The sequence below is a fragment of the Lepidochelys olivacea genome (assembly GCF_965140295.1).
Source record: "Lepidochelys olivacea isolate rLepOli2 genome assembly, chromosome: 3".
NCBI lineage: Eukaryota > Metazoa > Chordata > Testudines > Cheloniidae > Lepidochelys > Lepidochelys olivacea.
This window is the reverse complement of record NC_140413.1, coordinates 130135965-130155631: the sequence shown is the minus strand read 5'-3', so window position 1 is coordinate 130155631 and position 19667 is coordinate 130135965. Positions and strand designations below refer to the sequence as shown.

General features: G+C 42.0%; 1 protein-coding gene across 6 annotated transcripts in view; it reads right to left on the bottom strand.

Moving 5' to 3' along the window:
• LOC311517326 (uncharacterized protein) overlaps positions 1-19667 on the bottom strand; it is a 149648-nt gene that overhangs the window by 59275 nt on the left and 70706 nt on the right. Inside the window, exon 2 of one of the 6 annotated variants that reach the window (XM_084622053.1) lies at positions 6650-6727. The exons of the other annotated variants lie outside the window; for them this stretch is intronic. Within the exon in view, the coding sequence (XP_084478179.1) occupies positions 6650-6727 (78 nt within the window). The remainder of the gene's footprint in view (positions 1-6649; positions 6728-19667) is intronic. 6 annotated transcript variants of the gene reach the window in all.

Genomic DNA, 19667 nt, shown 5'->3' with positions numbered 1-19667 from the left:
CTCTGTATATATATATAAGATATATATATATATATCTTCCTACTGTATTTTCCACTGCATGCATCTGATGAAGTGGGTTTTAGCCTACGAAAGCTTATGCTCAAATAAATTTGTTAGTCTCTGAGGTGCCACAAGTTCTCCTGTTCTTTTTGAGGATACAGACTAACATGGCTGCTACTCTGAAACAGTTCGTTGTTTGTGGTACATGATTGGTCAACATAGCATTGTGTCTGCTCCCTGAATAGATGAGTGAAACTTTTTGTAAATAGGAAAATAACAAATAACAATGACAGTTTATGCAAGACATGGAAAAATGGGAGTCAGCCACAAATGGCCTGAGGACAGAACAGAAGCAAATTGATAGAGCAGGTTATAAGCATCATGAGTCATTGCCAGGAAATTCTTGGTAAAGCATAGGCACTTGTATTTGAAACAAGGACTGGGCAAACTGATTAGGAGAAATCCTCTTGCTCCCAAATCCTTTCCTCGTTTCCAGAACTTGAATTTCAAAGGAAACTTTTTAAAGCTCTGAAATGTTTGGTATAAGTTGTGGTTTTAATTGGTATCCAGCCAGAAGTGAAACTCAGTGGGTCCAGTTCTCCCCTCCTGTGCATGAGTAAAACCCAAGAGTAACTCTGCTGAAGTCACTGGAATCACATCCATGGGAAAAAAGCAAAGAGTCAGGACTATTGCATCCTAATACCCAGAGCAAGGATGTTGGCCTTGACAGACACCAAGAAGGGCTGGGAAGCCTGTTCTCTTGAGATGTACATTTTTATTTCTTCAAGAAAACTGCGTAGTTCCAAGAAGCTTCAGACAGCACATCCAAATTGTTGGATGCTGAGCTGTGCGAGACAGGCCTCCCGCAAAACCCTAATACGGAACCATGTGTGTTTGACTTTAAAGTCAATCAATGGAAGTGCCTGGTGTTAGTCTGCTTCTTAGAGCATAGACAGCAATACATGCCAACATTTGACAGCTATTCACGGAGACATTTGGAGGGAGCATCAGAGTCACACATTTTAATGGCATTAAAGCACACAGGCAGAGGAGAGCTTTTTGGGGGGGACAGATTGGAACACTTGTCAATATTTTGCTTTTAAAAAATGAGGACTGTCCTTTCCAAATGGAGACAGCTGGTGTGTGCATGAGAGCGATGTACTGACAGCAAGTGTTTTCTAGGAGCATGCTCAGTTGAATTACACCAACCACTCTTGTCACTCCAGGGGCATCATTTCTACTGCAAATGTGTCCCTGTCCCCTTTGGGATTGACAAAAAAAGGTACTTTGAGCTAATCACAGTTTCATCTTGTGATAACTATAATTAGCTACTGGGTGCTGCTGGGTCATTTGCACATCAGCATAAAAAAAATCAAAAGGGTTTTGTAACAGAGCAATAACTGGTGGTGTGTCAGGGTTGTTTTGTTAAACAGATGTGGCTCCTTTGCATGAATTACATAGTTTTCAAATATTTGACTGGCTTAATTAATTATATAATGAAATTAAATGTGTACAATGAAATGAAATGAAATTCCTATTGTTAAATATCTATCTATCTGTCTGTCACAAATTGTTTATATTTCTCTCTGTGTATCTCTCTATCTAAATACTGTAATTCCTGTATAGAATAAACCTGAATGGCATATGCATCAGAGAGGAAAGCTGGCTGCTTAGATTGAAAGTTTATGCAGTGCTTTTTGGAGAGATCCGGGAGAGGGAAAGAGTAAGAAAATTATTTCCTTTGGGGCTCCTGTCCTGCCTTCCCTTTCTGTTCCTGTCCTCTTAATTTGATCGTGTTTCTCTTGCTTGGGAAAGTAAATAATGATTTAAAATGGGTTTTAATGTTTCCGGCAGGTTTTTTTTTTTTTTTGAGGAATGGGAAGGGAGGGTGAAAGTTGGAACAGGAGTGTGGAGGGAAGGGCTAAACCTTTACATGATTTATTACGAGGAAGATGTTTTCCTGAGGAAGGACAAGGCAGAGAAGCTGACGGACATTCAGTGAGAACTTTGGAGGACAAATATGTGGACACATTTTCACAGAGCTCTTCAGATTTCTCCCATGTAACAATGCTCCCTAGCACTCTGCAAACATAAACTAATGAAGCCTCACAGGCAGCAATCTTCACCTGGTGCAAATTAGCGTAGCTCCATTGGACCTATGCTAGTTTATGCTAGCTGAGGATCTGGCCCTTGGGATGCAAGTACCTTAATTCTGTGTTTACAGATGAAGAAACTGAGCAGTTAAGTGACTTGCTGAAAGCCAATGTCAGTGGCCGACCTGGCATGAGAATACCAGTTTCCTGGCTTTCAGATGCAGGCACAATTCACTAGGACACATTATCTTTCATATTACAAAAAGTCTGGGATAATTAGGGCCAAGTTTTCTACATTGTATCTTCACTGACTTCAGTGAGTTTATAAGAGAGATGAATTCGTGCCTTAGGACAAGCCCATCTTGTACATGTAATGTTCTTGCTGGTTTTGTAGTTTAATACATCAGCTAATATTTTGGCTCTGCTGCTATTTTTTGTGTTTTCTGCTACATAACACATATTGCGTATTGAAATAACAAAATGTCACAAGTATTATTCTTTATTATTTTACCATGGCCAAAATTATGCCCTGTTCCTTCCAGTAGAAATAAATAACACTGTGTCCTGCCTTGGTGGGTTTCTTATCTATTTGCTGTTAACTGTTTCATTCTAGATCAGGCAGGTACATTCCCTCTCGGTGCTGAATTACTGATTAGGGTAAAAGTTGAGATTCCTTGGGGCCATATCTACCCTTCACCACACTCAGTGCCATCTGAGCTAGGAACCCCTAGCAAATGCCCTTTGAGGGCCATTAATGGTCCTGATTCTGCCTGTGCACCGCAGGGGATGGCTAAAAGAAGTGTCCTTGCACACACTTTGTCCAGCCTGCCTACAGGCCTGAGAGAACTGCAGTCCCAGCACAAACTGCTCCCTCAGTTGTGCATGGTATCCCAAAAGGGGAAGGGAAGAATTGGGCGCACAGACCTGCTGCTATCCTCACCAGCCCATGGAGCAGGACCAGTGTGGCAGGAGGAATAAGTGGTAACCCATACTGGAGTATAGTAGCAGGCAAGCTCTTGCATGCTGGGGAGTTCTGGAAGACTCCCCAGTGTCCTCTGGCACGGCGTGACTCAGTATTGCTCCTTAACTGGGGCTGTGCCTTAAATTATAAGCTAGGCAATGATCAATTGGAACTGTGCTTAAATTAGAACACATTCATTGCTAGCTCCCAGCATTGTTCCAAACCCTTCATTCAGCAGAGTGCTTAAGCATATGCTTAACTTCAAGCAGGTGCCACTCAATGGGACCTAAGCATATGCCTAAAGCTAAACCTGTGCTTCCCAGTTTGCTGAACTGGTGCCCCCAGTGAGCATTTTCAGGGGATGTGCAGCCCACAGAACTAGATCTTTGGGCTGCAGCTCAGTGCTATAATTAGCATACGATCTTCATAAGCTTTTATCCTGGCTAGTGGAATTGAGGATATTTTTATTATGCATATCAATGTCTATTCCTGGTTAGAATCCTGCTCAGCTGTGTGCCTCAATAATTATCTCCTGGGTTAGCTCAGTTTGCACAAACCTATAAAAACCCTAGAGCCAACACCAGGGTCAAATATGACAAAAAACATCCAAATAAAATGGAGAGCGGACACGAGGGATTACCAGACTCATGTTCTCAATCCAATGAATCTCTCCCAACATACAGGCTGACATGGGGAACCATGATGCTGAGTTGCTCTAGTTTTCAGTAGGGGTTATAAATCAGAGGCACCTTTGACAATAAGGCACAGCTTCTGCGCATGCAGATTGGGGAATTACAAGGAACACCGAGCAAAACAAAGCATTTATTTTAAAACAAATCTTCTGCTTCACTCCAGATTTCTGCGTCGCCCTTGAAACCTCACTGGAGAGAGAGCACTAGACACAAAAACTCAGCTGCAGGATGACTGTAAATGGTGATTTTCAGAATGTATCCTGTGTTTACCAGACCGGGACCTAGGGACTCAGGTTTCTGAGTAGAATGTTTATACATTAATTAGGGCAAAATGAGTGCAGGGCTCTCATTGACTTCAGCCCTGCAAATGCATCCAACAGGAAAATTTAGTTTAAAAGCACCAACTGGAGTGATATGCTGCATGGAGAGAGGATGTGTGGAATTAATCGGCAAATGAACCATCTACCTTTGCGTCTTAGCTTAGCTTCCTTTAGGGGTTAAAGCCACTTGTTATTTCAAGAATCTTTTCTGTAGCTGCACCTAGATCCATTGTAAGCAATGGCGCAGTGCCAAGCAGGCAGGTGCCTACACGCATGGGGCAGGAGTGTGGAGATATATAAGTGTAACTCCTGTGATGAACGTTGGCAAATTATTGACTCTTCTTCTTTCAAGAGTTCATTCCTGTTTAAATGCCAGGGAGATGCTGAAAAGCATAAACTCTGCAGCTGAGCAGTTTCCAAAGGCATGCTAGACTAAACCCCCTTTTAATGCTACAGTAAATTTCAAAGGGACTCTTTTTACAGCAGGTTTAACCAGCTGAAAGCATTTGCTTGGCACCCCAGCTCATCTGGTAAAGCGCCAGCTGTTTGTGCTGTATAATGATGGTAGACAATCACAACATGACAGGGTCTGATCCTGCCAGGTGCTGAGCGCTCTCCACTCCCACTGAAGTCAATGGGAGCTGAGGACGCTGGCCCCTCTCAGATGGCTTTGTGTACAACAATTGTTGGGCAATTGCATCAGTGTTGCCAGGCGTTGCAGCTTTTGAGGTAGGGATAGGCGAAGTGGAGCAGATCTTCACCGAAAACTCACTGAACTAACTCTAAAGTCCCAGGCTTCTTTGAGTTTACAGGCTTTCCCCTCCTCCCACTTTATTGTCAGTGGCTCCTGGCTTCAGTGAGTGCTGGAAGCAGAAATGCTGCGGTATTTCAGCCACAGAGTAAAACAGGGCGTTCAGGAGAAGCCCACTCCTTTGCGCTTTGCTCACCCAACCCAGCCCAACTTCTCCCCCCCACACACAAAAGGAGAGTCTCTCCCTCCAACTCTGCAGAGGTTTAATCTCACTGTGCTCAGGTGAGGGCTCAGTCTTACTGAGATTTCATGATTTCTATCAACATAGATATTATGGAGCATTTCTTATTAGCCTATAAAGGATTATCATGAATAATCAGAACTAAGCTAATGTGTGAAGCACATTCTGGGATGCATGATGATTGCTGTTTCAGCTGGGTTTCTTTGCTTCAAAGTTAATTTGCAAACACCAGTGCCTTTGCAACAGGCCTCCCTCTCAGTCAAGTGAATTACTGAGGTTCTTCTCTACTGGACACACCTTGAAGGAGCTTGTTTTCAGGAGATTTCTAGACCACTTTCAGTATTGTCAGCTCCAAGCATTCAAAAATCATATATCAGCCCCTTATCCCAAATTCTGAGGTTGGTTTACAAATCATGAGTTTTTTTTAAAAAAGTAATATTTTGGGGATCTTTTTATTTGCTGTCTGGTTTCTGCACCTTTGGGGTGCACTTGGGACACATTTTCAAGCTTTTCTCTGCAATTGGTAGGGCTATAAACATACTTTTCTTTGAAAGCTGAGATACTCATCTAATCACAGGACTCCAGGAGCTGGGGCTTTATGAAAAACACCAAATATAAAATTTGCAGGAGCTGGCAACACTACGGTTATCGGACCGAAGAGCTGCAGAGTAGGGGTGCACCCAAATCCCAACCACCAGATGCGAGTTTTCCTGAACAGTGGGAAAGCTCTGATCATTTGATGAGGACCATCACAAAACAATCTATTGGGTCCCCCTGGGAATATCCTGGCCCTCTGCAAGCAACACAGCGTTCCTTCTGCTCTCTCCTCCCCCACAGGGGTTCCCAGCCAGGGAGGCATTCTGCGATGGGCATGTGTGCGTGGGGCTGCCTTATCCTGAGCCATGGGCCAAACTAGCAACCCCTGAATAGGGTTAGCTCTGTCCCTGCATTGGCACTTGTTCCAACTCTTATGTGAGGCCCAAAGTCACGAGTAGTTAAACTGTGTATTAACCCACTGCGCCACTGAGCCCTGCTTCTCAGTTGTTAAAAATACACATCTATATTTGGATGATAACATCCAGCTAAAGTGTGACCTATATAAAGAATGGCATTATGCTGAGGTATCGGGTCTTATGCTCATGCTTATTAAGGTCCTGATCCTGATCTGAAACTGATGCAAATCAGAAGTAACTCTGTTCAAGTCAATGGAGTTACTCCTGGGTAAAACCACTGGGAAAGCAGAATGAGGTCCTAAGTATTTCAATGCAGAGTCACATTTCCATTCCCGGTATGGCAGGAAAATAAATTCAACATAGAGGTTCATGTTTAGTCTGTACAGGATTTAATTATATTATAGCCATAGGAAATGGTACAATACTCTAGTCCACCTAACCTTCCATAGGGATAGGATGTGTTGGCCTACAGAATCAAAATTCTGTAGCAGTTCCTGTAGCCAGGAACATGTGATAAAAACATCTATATAATGTACATGAAATGCAGTAAGAAGTGAATTTTGTTGGTTGTGATGTCGGGGCGGGGGGGGATAGGAAGCAGCTGCGCAATGGTACATTTCACTCACAAGCTGACTTACTTGCAGGGTCACCATGGTTTGCAGAAGAAGCATCTTGCAAGTAGCGCCTTTTGCAATTTGCAGTTTGAAGCTGCACATCTGAAATAAAGCCTGGTTACAATTTAAAGATCTGCATCTGAACATCTGAGGCATTACACTCAAGATCAATGCATGATGGTTTATGAGGTTAAAAAAATCCACTTGTAAAATAAAATAAAACTCAAAACCCAGTCAAAATACAGATTTATACAGTCTTGGACCCCATCCTGTAGTTCTTTTGTGCATTGAAGTCAGTGGGATTTTTACACAAAAAAGGTCTGCAGGATCCAACCTTTAAAATGGTATAAGTGTGCCTTTGCATGAAGCTTTGCAGTGGATTCTATCAGTTTTCCTATAACTATAGAACAAGGGTTGTGTTAGTCTATTGCATGACAACTAGGGTTTTTATGGTGCATGCTCCATTGCTAGTGGTGGGAAGGACTGGGTGCCCCTTTAGCACCAAACAATTAATTATAAACCCATTGTAAAGCAAGGCAAATTAAACATAAGAAGAATAAGGTCTATTGCCTGGTAAAGTGGGCACTTTAGAGAGAGATTTTAAAACATAAAAATAGAAACACAATAAAACTGTTAGTAAAAAGCTAAGAACTGCCTCTTGCATCATGTCCTGTAGGCCACTAGTCTTGGGCTCTACAGGGGAGTGAGTTCCAAAGGTGTATGCCTTCCAATGAGAAAGTCCTTCCCCGGGCACGGAAGGCCAAATTCTGCTCTAATTTACACAAGTCAAAATTCAGGGTAACGTCATCTACTCCAGATTTACACCACCATAACTGGGAGCAGAAACTGGCACAGAAGGTCAGATCTCACCTGCTGTAAACCAGAGTAAATGAATTCAGTGGAGCTATGGTCATTTACACCAGCTGAGGTTCTGGCACATAAAGTTTGACTGGAAATGCCTTCACTGGTGCAACTTACCTTAAGCAACTTAGAACAAGGTAAGTCACACCGGTAAGAGCCCTGCTTTGTGCTGGTACAGTATGGAGCACATGTGTTACTACACTGATGTCGAGACACCAGTGCAAACGTCCCTCCTCTAGGCCAGCTGGTGGGCAGCGTACAGTTTTGCTGAAAATGAGTTTTACACCCACAAACAATAGCTGGTGCAGACACCACTTTAATCCATTCTTCCAGATGCCATCTTGTGTTAGCAAACACAGCTCACCTTCATCTAGATCCCAATTTTTTTTTTTCGATGTTAGGTGTCTCATTCCCCTCCTACAACAGGAGTTAATTCAAATAATGCCACTGAAAGAGCAACTCCATTCAAATATAAAACTAGTGCGAGAGGAGAATCATACCCTAGGAGAGCAATGAGAATATAAGGCCTGGCTTACCCCTGTGGTACACCAGTTTTATGCTAGTGCAATCGCATTAGGCCAAATTCTCAGCTAGTGTCAATCTGTGTAGCTTCGCTGAAGTGCTACCCCTACAGCCAACTTCTGGTTTAAAGTAGCATGTTTCTCAGTGAAAATGTTTGGGGAAGACAGGGAACAGAATGCCTTTGGCCTTCAAGTAGTGAAAGGGGAAACATGCATGCAGCTAGAGAACTAAGCAAGGCTCAGGAAGGAGCAGGTCTTGCTGCAGTGTAGATAGGTACTTGCTTGTGTGTATGTATCTCTGTGCAGATAGATAGAAAGATTCTACGAGATTGTTTCAGATGCTATAACATGAAAGACAATAAAATCTGGTCTATGCAAAAACAAGCCCCTGTTATATATTGCAAATGGAACCTATCCTGTAGGTCCTTATTGCCATAAACATTTGGAAGGAGCCCTGTTCAGCTGCTTTTTCGCTCACTACAGAGGCCTGCACCAATGCTGCTGTGAAGAGCTGGGGGGTCTACACTTTATAGCTGTGGTTAAGAATTTCAGGGTGGGAGGGGAGCCATAAGAGTTGTATAGGACAGGCTTGCTGAGGAGGGTGGGGGAAGTTCTATTCAATGGAAGCAAGAGACGCTTGAGATCTGTTAATTAAAGCATGTGCAGATGGTTCATGTTATACGACATATGTGTGTGCCTCGCCACATGACTGAAATCCTAGCCAATTAACAGTCCAGGATGGCAACTCCAACCTTGGCGATGAGGGAAATGTGGGAAAGATTTATAACAGAACTCAACGAGAAGACGGCATGAGAAAGATGAGGCAAATCATGGGTGGATGTCACATTTTTCATGTGCCAGGCAGTTGCCAAGTGACTTGTTGTATTAAGCCCTTACGATGAGGCTGGGTGGGTGGGCTAGAAGATAAGGCATGGGAGCAGGAGTCAAGGCACACTTCACCCCTCTGTACTTCAGTTTCCACATCTGTAAAAAGGGGGAATTTGGGTTTGCCTGCCTTTGGGACGTGCTTTGAGCTCAATGGAGGAAAAGTGCTAATTAATAAGGAGCTTAGTGGCTTCATCTGAAAACACCACATTTTGTGGACAGGCTTCTGCAGAGAACTTAAATTACACCTTCTGCTGTGGGCCAGCAGACATTAATTTTAATGCCAGAGACATTAAATTATATCAGTGATTTCTACTCTGTGTAGGCTGCCAACCAGCTACCAGGCTCAGAATGGCCAAGCTACCTCAGAGACCATTTCTCTTTCCTTCTGACCCACTACAGGAACTACATTTGTCCAGACCACATAAGCTAACTTCCCCAAAGGCAGGACTTGCTGGAGACGAGGGCAGGGTGTTCTCAGTCGCAAGTGCTCACCCCTGGAATTCCTCCCACCAGAAATATGTCTGGGCACCTGGCTGGCCATATGCACAAAGTACGATAAGTTGCACTTCATTGTCTATAACTGACTTTTGGCTCTAGGGCCAGCCTGCCTAATTGCAATATTTTTCTCTTCTCTGTCCTCTAAAGTTGCCGGGGCTTCAGGCATTATGAGGATTTCCCTCTCTCTTACATTGGAATAGTATTTACAGGACTAGTCCCACTGAAGGGAATGGACCTAGTTGTGGAGTAAGCTACAAAGTGTGAGCACAGGGTTCACAATATGGCCCTAAGCTTGGGAAATCTTGTTTTAGGGCATTTGTAACTTAAACTATGTGACGTGCACTTCTGTATTTACCTCCTTTCTGGAACACTGTGGACAACACTGCCATCCTGCCTGTTGCTCAGACCCAAAACCTGGGCATCATCTTCAGCTCAGACCTCTCTCTATGCCTTCACATTCAGACTTTGTCTATCTCTTGCACATTCTCCCTGCAGAGCACCTTCCTATCCATCTACATTGCTGAATCTCTTGTTCAGGCTCTGATCATCCTGCGTTTCAATTATCCTTTTCTCCAGCTTTGACAAATGCTGTCTTGCCCCACTCTCAGCCATTCAGAATAGTGCTGCAAACGTCGTTTTCCTGGCCTGTTGCTTTGACCATGTCACCCCTCTCTTTTCATCCCTCCCTGGCTCCCCCTTCTCTATCACATCAAACATAAGCCTCTTGTGGTCACCTTCAAGGCATTTCATAGCCTATCCCAACTCCACCTATCATCTTTCATTCACTGTTGAGATGTCGTCTCCCACCTCCAATCAGCCCATGATGCCAGCTTCCATTGGCCACTGGTTAAATTTTCAAATAAGCACCTTTATGCTTTCTTCCACATTGCCTTGTACACTTGGGAGGAAGGAGCGCCTCATAAACTTCCCCAAAGCCACTTCATTTTTCTCCTTCAATGCCCTCCTTAAAACTCTCCTTTGTCGTGATGCCTACAAACGACTTGACAACAATTAGGCTGTTGTGTGTTGAGACCACTATTTATCATGCTGACCAACATTGTCTCTTAGTTTCCTTTTGCTCTTCTGTCTGTGTGTATCCCTCTGTTGTCTATTGTCTTATATTTAGATTGTAAGTCTTTTGGGGCAGGGATCAGCTGTTTGTGCAGCACGGAGCACTAGGAGATCCTGGTCCTTGACTAAGGCTCCCGGGCATCATAGTAATACAAATGAAAAATAAATAATAACAACTTACTCTAGTGATGGGTGCTGCAAAAATGCCTGTGATAAAACAGATAATAAAAATAATGAGCCAGATTCTTAACAGATATAAACTGATGTAATTCCATTGAAGCCGATAGCGCGGCACCAGTTTATACCAGCAGAGGGTCTGCCCCAATAACTTAGAGCCTCGTTGTGCCTCAGAGATTGGCGTGGAAATGGGACATCCTTGCACAGAGGACGTCTCTGCACACAGATCTCCAAGAGACGATCTATCCCAATAACAATGAAATTTTACTCCCGCATCCACAGCATTTTAGATGCCATTGTGCATTAGAATTTGTGGAACATATGGCCCAGTGTGTTTCTTTCACAATGGTCTGGTTTCGCTTTGGGAATTCAGGGAGAGGCACTAACGTAGTAGTGATACAAACACAACTCAGCAATATGTTTCTTAAAGTAGTATTTTTTAGTGCAAAAGTATATTCTAAGAAAGGTAGAATAATACAACCTACAATTTACCCTGTCATTGATTTTTGAATAAACCACACAAATATGTTGTATATTTGACATATTCATAATGCAGTAAACTCATGTCATTGGCTCTGAGATTAGCTCGGATAAAAAAAATATCATAGTAACTATTGTTTGTTTTATGTTAATTTAAAAAGAAAACAATTAAATAATAAAAATCCCCACAAATCCTGCGGATTAACAAATTATCAGTAAACCTAAATTCAAGATCTGCTACAATGTAAACCTACCAATGCATAGATGAAAGCACATATTAATTGAGATGGAAATTGACTTTCAGGTATGTGTATGGCCCTCATTGCCATAGTATCTGAGCATTTCACAATCTCTGAAGGTTACTTACATTCTGTGAGGTGACAGATGGGGAACTGAGCCATAAAGGACCAGATTTTCAAAGGCATGCAGGGGCCTAGAGATACAGATAGGTGCCTACTAGGATTTTCAAAAGCACATAAGACGGTTAGATACCTCACTCCCAGTGATTTCAAGGCACCTATCTGCATCTTTAGGCACTTGCATACCTTTGAAAATTTGGCCCAGAGAAATTTACTGACTTGCCTAAGGTCACCCAGGAAATGTGTGGCAGAGCGTGAAATTGAATGCAGCTCTCCTAAGTCCCAGGATAGGAGCCTAACTACTGGACCATATCTAACCAACACACAACTCGACCAATGTACAAATGATTAGAGCTGGTTGATCTTTTAAAACATTATTTTAATAAAATTTGTGAAGATGGTTTTGTTATTCTCATGGATTAAATGGTCTGATTTTGCTGCTGAAGTTTTTTAATTGACTTTTTTCCTTTTCAGAAAATGAAACTGGTTCATTTCAAAATTAGAACATTTCATTTTCAAAAACATCCAGTTTTGAAAAAATACCAGCGGATGACAAAGAGAAACCAATCACAACTGGCAGAGGAAAAAACCCCCAACCCTCCAAAAAGTGACAAACAAAACCAAAGAAGGGGAGAAAAAAACCCCAACAAGTAAAAATGATAAATAAAATCCAAAGCTTGATGTATGGAAAATGAGAGAAACATCTTCATCAAAAATTGGACACTATCCAGGAAATCAAAATGTTTTCCATTTTCAAAAATAGCTAAACACTGTTTGCAAAAGCTAAGAGTATTTTGGAAAAGATTAAAGAGACTTGAGTCTCTTTAATTACCAAAATTATGAAGGGCACTGTGAAAACTCATCAATCCTTATTTTTTTTACCCTGTCTCATAAACACTGGAACAAGTTACTTAGGGCAGTTGTGGAATCCCCATCACTGGCGGTTTTTAAGGGCAGGTTAGACAAACATTTGTCAGGGATGAGCTAGGTTTACTTGGTCCTGCCTCAGTGTGTGGGGGGGCGGGGGTAGGATTAGCTGACCTCTCGAGGTCCCTTCCCACCCTACATTTCTATAATTCTATAATATGGGAACAATGTGACATAATTAAATTAAGGGACAGTATTTTTTCCTTAAGGGCCATCAATCAAAGGAGATTATTAGAGTGTTGAAAGACGTGCATAATTTTCAAAAACACCTGTTACTTAGGAGCCTAAATCCCATTGACTTTTAATGAGACTTAGGCTCCTAAGTACTTAAATCATTTTTAAAAATAAGACGTGGGCTCCTAAGTTACTTAAGCACTTTTGAAACTAATAGTAATAATAGCAGTAACAATAGTACTGACCAATGGTTTGTTACAATGCCTTTTCATTCAGCGTCAATGAGTCCTGGGTGGAGCGGTGGAGACAGAGCTAGAGGAGTGGCTAAAGAAATTAACTGATTGTAAAGTGTTGGTGAGTCTTTACTAACAGTGGTGGTGAGCCTTTACTAACTGACATTAACCATAATGAAACCTCCCCACTTATGTTAGCATCTTCAGTTTCCTTTAATTTTTTATTCTAAACATTTTCAAATCAAGCTCAGAAAGGGTGTCACTCTAAAGAACAACAACAACAGCAAAAATCCCCATCAAATCATTTCACGGGGAAATCACATGGCTTTGTGAGTTCAGGTTCACAAAAATTCCCAGTCATGAAGTATTTCATGCTATCACAAGATACTTCTGTAATTCACTTCTTATCATCTTAGCAAGACTGAAAAGGGCTTAAAATATGTATTCAATTCCTTTTTAAATTTAAACATATCCTGGTGAGCACAGTGCAAGAAGTGGTGAGAGGGACAGAGAGGGATGGGCACATGAACTGTTCTGCTCTGTAAAACAAAAATAAGAAGAGACTCTATCATGGCCCACACAGATTAGTTGAATCATCAGGCACTATAGGGTAGACAGTTTCGTAGGACATATGTAGTAACCTCTGTGCACTAGGATACATATTCCTGTGCTTGTACTGAGCACAATCAGTGGTGCTCAGTACAAGCACAGGAATATGTATCCTAGTGCATCACATTGGCAGGATTAGCACTCTAAGCTATTGCTACAATAGACTTCATGTATACTTTAATAAGTAAGTAAGCTTTTTACTTACATACATACAGTGTGGCCCCTCCTCCCACCTCAGACCACCTATGGCAGCTTTGTGCTACTGGTTTTAGGAAACTGAGACACAGTAAGATGAAAAGGCCAGATTTTCAAAAGAATTCAGCACTCAGTATCTCCCATTTAGGCACCTAAGTGAAACTGCTGGGCTTTCAGGGTGCTCAGCAACCTATCTACTGCCACTGACAATATTATTACACAGAGAGCACTGAGTGCGAAGCACTTTTGAAAACCTGGCCCTTTCATTTAGGCGCTTACATGGGAGAGGCTGGGTTCTGATCTCTTTTGAACAGCTGGCTCCATGTGACTTACTGAAGGTCACACTTAGGGTTGCCATTTCTCATAGTGTTGTCTCCTGTTTCATTATATTTGGTGTTTTAATTAAAGCCCCAACTCCTGGAGAGAAGAGATTCTGTTGAGAATCTCTGTTTTCATTTTGAAACAAAATTTCTAGCCCTTATGGTTGTGGAGAAAAGCTTGAAAAAGTGGCCCAAGTTTCAAAATCCAAAAGACAAATAAAAAGAATCCCAACTTGCTCATTTTAAAATTGTTTAGGTTGTTTCAAGTCAATCTCATGAGTTTTTTGGGACCAATCTCATGATTTTTGAATGTTGGGGTTGGCAATATGGCCACAGCCCTCCTGTGACAGAGCTAGGAATTGAATGCAAGTCTCCTGAGTTCCAGGCCGGTGTTTTGACCAAAAGGGGCCTGATTCACCATTGCCCTGCTCCTTGGGTAGTCAATTACAGCATAGCAAAGTGGGTGGAAAACACCATCCTTCCAGTTAGGAAGTAATTCACAACTGCTTGGCGTCGGTATGAATGACTACATAAGGCACATAGCAGTGTTAAGTTGGACCCAAAATCTCTCAGTGTGAACTATTACTTTGGTTGATGTAGAAAAATCGTGTGACTTGTCATCACATGCCCTGTCAGTGGTTGGTCTCTGATTCCAGAATATTTGTTTATTTCACTTCCTTGGGCTTAACCGTTATTTGGAGGGTGAGAGAGCATGTTCCATTAGTGTTTGACTGACACCTGTCCTACAGCTGATTTTTCATGCCGGCCAAAATGGATGCTGGCTAGATGATATAACTGATTTTCAAATGCCAGCTCCATTACCATAAGATTGGTATTATATTTTTCAAACCTCTCAATTCTTAAATGGGAAACCACAGCGGCCTGCTGCTGGATGCAAGATAGGGGGATTTATCTTTCTGTAGTTTTCCCACTTACAGTGAAAAGATTAAAAGCCATTCTTTGGCCAAGAAATCATAAGAAACAAAACAGCATGCAATTCGACAACGAACACAGGTTCTATTAGAGAAGAATTAAGGGAAGGTATACTTCACCCCACTGAGGCAGAGGCAGCTGGAATTTACTGTCACTTACTGTGCATGGTAAGTGCAACTTATTCCTCTGGTGCTAGGACAGCATTTGTTTGAAGGGTCCTTGCATTGCCACACAGTTCTGAGTCCCTTTGCTGCCTTGCAGGTTTGGTTTAGGCAGGCAGATGTCAGCTACATCATGACACAAAAATGTTAGCGTCCAGAGGAAAAAATAAAAGATACAACACTTATGGGTTTCTTTTGTTTTACAACAGGCCTTTTATTAGCCCAGTGCTAGATCTCTCTGGCTAGCTGCACCTGCTGTGTTAGCTATAAGAGTGATCAGACTGTTTGCCTACATTAGAAGAGTACAGATCCATTGCAGAGTGAGATGACAGATCAGCCTGAGGATGTATAGATTTTAAATGGCTAGCTACAGCCCTGACAGTTGAACAAAATACATACATGAAAAAGGAGTTTCTTCATGCACTGACTCACCAATGTCCTGTCAGGTAATGTTTCCCTTTTACAACGATACAGTGTGGGAGAAATCCTGCCCCCATTGAAGTCTGTGGCCAAACTCCCACTGACTTCACTGAGGAGAGGATTTCATCCCATGTATCTCTGATGGCCTTTGGAAAATTTCCCAGGCTGCTTAGGATTCCCCATGCTCTGTTTGCTCTTGCATAGCCCACTGCCTTTCAGTGTTATTAAAGACACTGAGGAGACAGTGCGCTCAGCTTCTCTGGGGGAAGAGCTGGGAGCATCTCACTTTGCTCAACGGTGACTCCCTTAGGCAGAGTATGACTGTGGCACCAGTGGCTTCTGAAGGGAATGCTATGCTGTCCTTTGTCGGGAATTGTAGTGACTGTGCTTTGGGAGCTCTCAAGCCGTGAAGTTATAAAGGGGGCAGGGGGAGAGAGGGTCAAAGGCCAGTGACATACATATGTAGCACCTAGTGGAAAAAAAGTAGAAAACAGTCCAGTATTTTAGCAGCTCCTGTCCTGTATAGCACTGCTCTGGTTAAGGGTCTGTTGGCATTTGCACAATAAGCCCCTAGGGCTAAGGATCTATACCTCAGCTTTTTCTCCGTTACCTCGGTCTGATACTGGTTTACAGAATCCCAGAAACCATTAAGTTACTTTTGCATTTTACTCCGGCAAATTTCAAAGTCAAATTAATAGAAGTTCAGCTAGAATAAGGCCTACAGGACAGGGCTCATCATTCCCCCGCCCCTAAAAATAATCAAATCAGTTAATTTGTTTCTAAGAGAGAGAGGGCATCACAATGCAGATTTTTATAAGATTTAGATGTTTTTTAATGCTAAATTCAATGGCACCTTGGATTTGACTTAATTTTACAAGTCAAACGTTTCATCTCAGTCCCATTCCCAGTGAACAGGTGTCTGCATCACAAAAACTCCATCACAGCTGGCACTAATTGGCAAATTTGTTGGCAGAGAGGCCAAGATCTAAAACTGGCTTGGAGAGTGAAATATCCTCTGGCCCATTGCTGTTGTTGTGCCAGGAGTGAGGCACAGTGACAGGGTAATGTGCCTTGGGAATAAATGTATCTATAGATAGTGGGGGGTGGGGACAGTCTCCAGAGCTGCCCATCTGATACTTTTCATCAGCACCAAACTGACTAGAAACATTTTGTTAACTTTAAATCTTTCAGGTCTTTAATCTTTTTTGTGATCTGAAACCTCTTGAAATTTAGACTTTGATTTTTTTAGAACAGATTTAGAAATTGACTGCAGTAGTTTTTGTCAGCCTTTTTTGTTTTGTTTTGTTACCATGCATTTTTTCTACCAGCTCCCAGAACAGAAAACAAAGGTGACCTGCAAAAACTACACACCTGAGGGAAAGCCATTTGTAGTTTTAAAGAGAGGAATTAAAAACAGGGGGCCAAGTAAAGCACATAGAAACATCAGCCCCCAATCCCATTCTAAACTCCTCTCATTCAGGACCACTTTGAACCTACAGTACTTTGCATCTCTGTTCTTGACTTCATTAGAGCTGTGCAAAATGACTATTTTTTCACTTCATGAGTGTTCATGTGTAACATACGGTTATGTGCGTAAGTCCCCTTAAGCACATAATGAATATTAATTATTGCGGTTATGATGTATTATTTCTCTTCCCAAACTCTCAACATTTATAACAGCAAACTTAGTTTCTTTTGAATGAGAAGCAATAAAACTTCATTTTTTTCCGTAGGGCAAAAGCATAAATGTGGGTGAATTTGTCCAAACCAGAAACAGGACATTTCCAGGGCAAAACAATGTTGTTCTTTCTGTAAATTCTGCCTCTGACTTGTTCAAACTATTTGAGGTGAAAATAAAAAGCATATCACTTTTTTGTAAACTCAGGAAAATATGATTATCAGCCAACAAAGATTTGTTCATCTGACGCTAAACTGTGACGTTCTTTTATGTATTACAGAACTGTGTTAAATATATAGGGTATGTTTATTGTTCCAAAAATTATCTGAAAGGTAGAATATCGTTCACAGATGTATGCAAATCCAACGGCTTATCAGATATTAAAAAGATAGTCCTGTGCAAAGATATTTTGAAAAACGCCATTACAAATATTACTATGTTTTATTTAAGAGGGTGATTTTAAAGGGACAAAAGGCCACTAGGCACCCATATCACTGAGAGTTAGATCCTGAACTCCTATTTGTGCCTTTAAAAAAATCTCTCTCTTAGCTCTCCTAATACTACAGCTGATATATCGTTAAAAAGCCACCCACATTCACACCAGATGAAATTCAAAACCAGTGTTAAATATCGGAGGCCAAAATCATCCCTGGTCTAACTCTATTGATATCAGTGGAATTACACCAGAGATAATTTGGCTTTCTAATTTCATTGGAAAAAGCTGTAAACTTGGGAGGGAAAATAGGCTTGTAAATAATATTCCTTAAAGATTTAATTTGCTGTTTGGCAATGTAAACTTCTGTACCTCTTTCTTGTCTGTAAAGGTTAATCTCTCTCTGTCCCGCTCTTTTCATATGCATGAAGATGAGATTTATAGATCAGCAATCTATAAACTGGACCCTGGTGTATGGGGAAACCAAACTAGTGCAGGCCAAAGGCAGCTGCTGCTGTTACTGGCAGAACTGTGCTGCTGTGAATGTCAGTGGCTGGGAAGAGGCTGTAAACATGGAGAAGGAAGAACCCACTGAGCTGAAAGAACAAACTCTCTGGACCTGTCTGACACAGGGGTCAGGGGGTCACTGGAAGCTGGTGGAGGCAGTGTAGCAGATTGGGAGCTCACGATGCCCCCTCCGACATCATTTAGACAAACAAGCAGATGGCAGGTGTCAGCGGTGACAAAGAGCCATCTGTGCAGCGGGGACCATCCCCTCCATTCTCTCACAGGCTACTTCATTAAACCCTCACTTCAGAGTGACTGTGCCGTAGCCTTTAACCAATGGGGCCTCCCCAATAGGACTTTTTTTAAAAAAATAGGCTGCCTGCATTCTGCTCTCCGCTACACACAGACAACTCATTTTTGTGCCTCATTCCTTCCAAAGGGAGAAAGAAACACAACAAATTAAAAACCAGGCCAAAGAAAACTTTATTTGCACAGGACGGAATCTGTGAGCATAAACAGCTGAGGATGTTTTTTAAAATACGCTTCAGCCCTGCTGGTTGTATAATTGGGTAGGCAAAATAGAAGCCGGTCAGAAAACAATGAAGGAATCTGCAGCCTGGGATTTTGTTTTTAACTTTGGAAGAGATACAGATGCTGAAGGGAGAAAATCCTGAGGCCCTTTCTCAATTAAGCAAAAGTGCAGAAGGCCTGAGTAGAAACTGAGAAAAGACCTGAGGATTTGGCTCTTTGAACTTATTCTTCTGAGGAGACTGAAATAGCCTCTTTTTCTCTTCCAAAGTGCCCAAGTCTCTGTAGAAAATGGGACTTTAGGCTCTTCAGGCACTGAAGTGTTTTTGAAAGTTTTACACAATGTAAAAAGCTTGGCACCTCTGGACTTGGCCCTGTGTGAACATAGCTTGACTAGAAAGGTAAACACATGTTCAAAGCGGCTTACAGTTGGGCCCTTTAGATGACAAGATCCAGCGAGGTGAATATCTGATCGGATCCTGTTTTGAAAGCCCTGTTGCAGCTGCTGAGTTCTCCAATAGCTGCAAGTCACCTGCAGTATCTGAGCAGCAGTCCAGAGAAAAGGGGATGTCCTTTCTTATCAAGGAGAGAAGCTACTTTTGAAAAAAAGATATACTGAGGTCTGGGAACTTTCCAGGCCAACTTCTCAGACCAGTCATGCTGCTTTAGCCTCCCCTGCAGATCCCTGTAGAGAATGGCACCGAGTGTTTAGCGACAGATGTGATTGCCTTGGGAAATCTCATGGGAGTTCTCAAGCTATTTTCTCTGTTACTGTCACCCAATTCATATAGAAAAACAGAAAGAGCTGTGCAAGGGTAAGTGGAAAACACCAAGAGAACACCCCCCACACCATCATCTCATAGGATTTCCTGGCACTGGACAGAAACAAACCCAAGTAACTTGTCAGATATTGAGTTTGTCTAACTACGGATTCCCCAATTGGTTCAGATAAAATGAAAACCAACCCAAACCTCCTCCCAAACTTTGGAACAGACTTGAACAGAACTTTTGATGAGGTCTGAAAAAGTTCATTGACTTTTTTCAATAAGTCTTCAGACTTTCTGGTCTC